We start from the raw sequence: 3,596 nt of genomic DNA, 5'->3' as shown, positions 1-3,596 counted from the left end.
GGAGCAGAGTGGCGGTTTTTCCTCTCGGGGGGGGGAGGTCCCACGGCGCCCCGAGCCCACGCTGGGGATCCCACGGCACCCCGGGGTCCTGGCGTACCCCCTGGCCCCGGCAGCGCAGGCGGGGGTACAGCAGCCCGGTGCCCGACGGTACCCGCCTTCCTCCCGCGGGCAGTCTCTGGGTCCGACCCCCAGGGTCCCCCCAGCCTGTGCAGGCACAAGGCGGCATGTGCCCCACGGGTGCCTCACCCCCATCCGTGGGTCTGTGCCCCCTCGCCACGGGGAGCCGGCGGGAAGGAAAGGGTCCCGGCTTCGGCGGGGGGGGAGCTCAGCTTTCCTGTTTTTAATTCGAGATCACAGCCTAAAAAGCCTGAGCCCGTGGCTATGTGCTTTGATGTTCGAACACCAGTGCCTTCAAACTTCGTATCTCAACCGAAAAGTCAGAATCTTCATTTTACAGTTTTGAGTGGTTGTTTATTTTTCCCTCATTTAAGAAATAATCCGGCACTGCTTGGGCTTGAGCCGTCAGTAGGATCATCTGCAAACCTGCACGAGTGGTTACTGCCTGGCACCTTACACTGGTAGCCCTCTGACACTGTATTTCACATTCTCAGTAACCCAGACTGCCATTAAAACATGACCAGTGTCTTTTCCCTCAGTCACGTTCCACTTCTGATAAACAGCAAATATTAAATAATTTCTTTATAACCACTGCAGTAGCAGGCTGCTAAACCTTCACACACTCTTCATCTGGGCTAGAGACCCCGGTCGCTGTGGATTAAATCACATCATTTGAGCGAAGATCCCTCTTAGTAGAGAACGTTGATTATGGAAAACAACCAAAGCTTCACTTTACCAAGCTCAACCTATTGTTATGTGAGTTATGAATTTCCCAGCTCTTTGAAAGGGACTGATGCTGCAGTGCACTGCGTACACAGCCAGCAGTAATTATTAACTGGGATTTGGAAGGTGACCATGTGGACTGGTTTCCAGCTGGGAACATTTAGCAGGCAAAATTCTGTACTCGGCTGCGATTTAGTAAACGCTGTGTGATCCGTATTCTTCACAATTTTGATGTAAAGCAATGATTTCATCTCCATACACAGAACAGCAAGAAAGCATTGTGAGCGTACTACTTGTCTGATATAAAAATAAAAGCTGTTAAAAGGAGAAAATGATGGACAACCACATAACAATGTATTTAAAAATTAATGAGAGTGTAAGAAGGGGTTATTTAAAATGCTCTTTCAGGATAAGAATAGCTCAGAGGTTTCCCCTGCCCCCAAAACAATCCTGAAGACATGTAAGTCTTGAAACGCTCGATGAAGTGAGATGGTGAGTATTTCTTCCCTTTTCAGATATTTGAATGTTAATTTCTCTTACTGTTTTTGGAGCCCCAAACCTCGGGGTTTGGGGCACACTGATTTGAAACATAACTGAGAAGATGACCAAGCAGGTTGCTGACCTTTGAGGTGCTTTGGAGCTTGAGAGCGAGCAAAAGAGCGAAGCAATTAGTTTCAGAATCAGTGTCATGCACACTTTCCTCTGTTAATTGTATCTTGAGACATGTTTCTGGTTCAACCCCACCAACAGTACTCCTTCAGAGTCATGGGCTTTGTAACCACATCCAAGTTGGCCCAACAGTTGTTAGATCAAAATGGGATCATTCATGCTTTTTAAATAAGCAGCTTTTCCATCACATGGAACTGGTGGCAGGTAATTAACAAGAACCTCTGAGAAATGGCTCCAGAGGGAGAAAAATAGGGAGATGGTTGAGATGAGGGAAAGCTGATCCAGAACAACAACAGTAAAACAAAGCACTTTGTAATATATATTGTAATAAACACAGCTACTGAATGTAGGAGCACATGTCTTTCTCAATGTGGCATTGTGGGTGGCATTCCCTGACATCCCGAGGAGGTTGCAGAGTGGTGCTGGCTGCCAAAACGCCCATGAGTTTTAGGACACCACCACCCTCACTCCCACCCCCTGAGGATCTCCTTTCCCATGGACATCAGCAGGACTCATGAACCCACCAGAGACACTGTGAGCACGAAGGCATTCAGTGTGTCCCTCACAACACCAGGCCAGGTATTTCAAATGGCATCAAAACAGGCACCAATAACCCCCAGGTCAAAAAAGGCTTGCAGAAAGAAGTTGAACACGCTTATTATATTATTTAACTAAAAAGCAGCAAGGAAAAAAGACCCCACAGAAAATGGCACAGCCTCTACCTGCTAACTAGGTTGTCTTTGGCAACAGTAAACAAAAGGTTTACTATGTTCATAGAGAGAGTCCTGCAGTGATGTACTGGCTGTTTCCACAGCCAACATTTAAACAGGATTTGGATCATCTGAGGATCTCCTGAAATCTCCTGTGAGACAGTACTTTTATAATGACGGTGTCTAGAGAGGTAAATAAAACCAGGGAGGACAGGAATCCAGCAGATTATTAGACAAAAAACAGGGTGCTGTGAAAAGTTAGACACCTTTTTATATTTTCTCTGAGGTAGTCTAGAAAAGATATAGGACTGCCTAACTCAATTGCTTGGAAGTACTTAAGGTTAGTAGGCAGGAGAAAAATAGCTTTAGCAAAAATGAAGATGTATTTGAAAGGAAAGAGCTGAAAGAAAATGAGGTTTCTGGCCTTATGCCACCCTCAACATGCACTCTGAAATGACTGTGCTTGTGTTATTTATGTATCATTCCCAAGCAGCACGAGGCAGGGAGTCTGCCATTCAGACTACGTTAGAGCACAGCATCCCTCCTAACCTGGAATAAACAGCCGTTTCCTGGAGACTGTCATAAACCGCAGAGACCCCGAGCATCCCTGAGACAGACTGCACAGGGGGCAGGGAGCAGGCACGGGCTTCCTCTTTCTCAGCCATCAAGCACATGTATAATTTTGACTCTGGGATGTCACCGTGGATCCTCATGTGCATAAAATGAATGGTGCCTCCACGGGCAGGAGACAGGCAGCCAACAGTGGTCCAGGCCTCCTGCCTGCCTGTCCCCCTGCGGAGGGTACCCAGACCTCTGAGCTGACATCAGAGGGGGCTGGCGACGCTTGAACACATTTTGGAGAGTGTCGGCTGCTCTAGGATAGGCTGAGGCTGAGGGAGCTGGGGTTGTTCAGCCTGAAGAAGAGGAGGCTCCGGGAAGACCTAATAGCGGCCTTCCAGTACCTGAAGGGAGCCTACAGGAAGGCTGGGGAGAGCCTGTTTACAAAGGCCTGCAGTGACAGGACGAGGGGAAATGGCTTTAAGCTGGAGGGGAACAGACTTAGACTGGAGATTAGGAGAAAGTTCTTCACTGTGAGGGTGGTGGAGCACTGGAACAGGTTGCCCAGGGAGGTGGTTGAGGCCCCTTCCCTGGAGATATTCAAGGAGAGGCTCGACAAGGCTCTGGGCAAGCTGGTCTAGTTGGGGGTGTCCCTGCTGCCTGTGGGGGGGGTCAGACTAGATGACCTTTGGAGGTCCTTTCCGGCCTGGACAACTCTATGACTCTATGACTCTATGATAGGCTCCGAGGCTTGCCAGTTGCATGGTTGAAGCTGATAATGCCTATGGGCTGCCATCAAAACAGGTTGTCCATGACCCC

At 48.6% G+C, this 3,596-nt stretch overlaps 2 protein-coding genes across 2 annotated transcripts in view; one reads left to right on the top strand and one right to left on the bottom strand.

Annotated features, from left to right (window-relative positions):
* TBC1D8 (TBC1 domain family member 8) overlaps positions 1 to 226 on the bottom strand; it is a 54,832-nt gene extending 54,606 nt beyond the window's left edge. The window contains exon 1 of the mRNA XM_014957741.1: positions 98 to 226. Within this exon, the coding sequence (XP_014813227.1) occupies positions 98 to 226 (129 nt within the window). The remainder of the gene's footprint in view (positions 1 to 97) is intronic.
* Positions 225 to 3,596, top strand: part of CNOT11 (CCR4-NOT transcription complex subunit 11) — a 39,516-nt gene continuing 36,144 nt past the window's right edge. The window contains exon 1 of the mRNA XM_014957740.1: positions 225 to 254. Within this exon, the coding sequence (XP_014813226.1) occupies positions 225 to 254 (30 nt within the window). The remainder of the gene's footprint in view (positions 255 to 3,596) is intronic.

The sequence above is a fragment of the Calidris pugnax genome, unplaced genomic scaffold (genome assembly GCF_001431845.1).
Source record: "Calidris pugnax isolate Ruff unplaced genomic scaffold, ASM143184v1 scaffold303, whole genome shotgun sequence".
NCBI lineage: Eukaryota > Metazoa > Chordata > Aves > Charadriiformes > Scolopacidae > Calidris > Calidris pugnax.
Note: the sequence above shows the minus strand (reverse complement) of the source record. Positions and strands in the feature narration are given on the sequence as shown.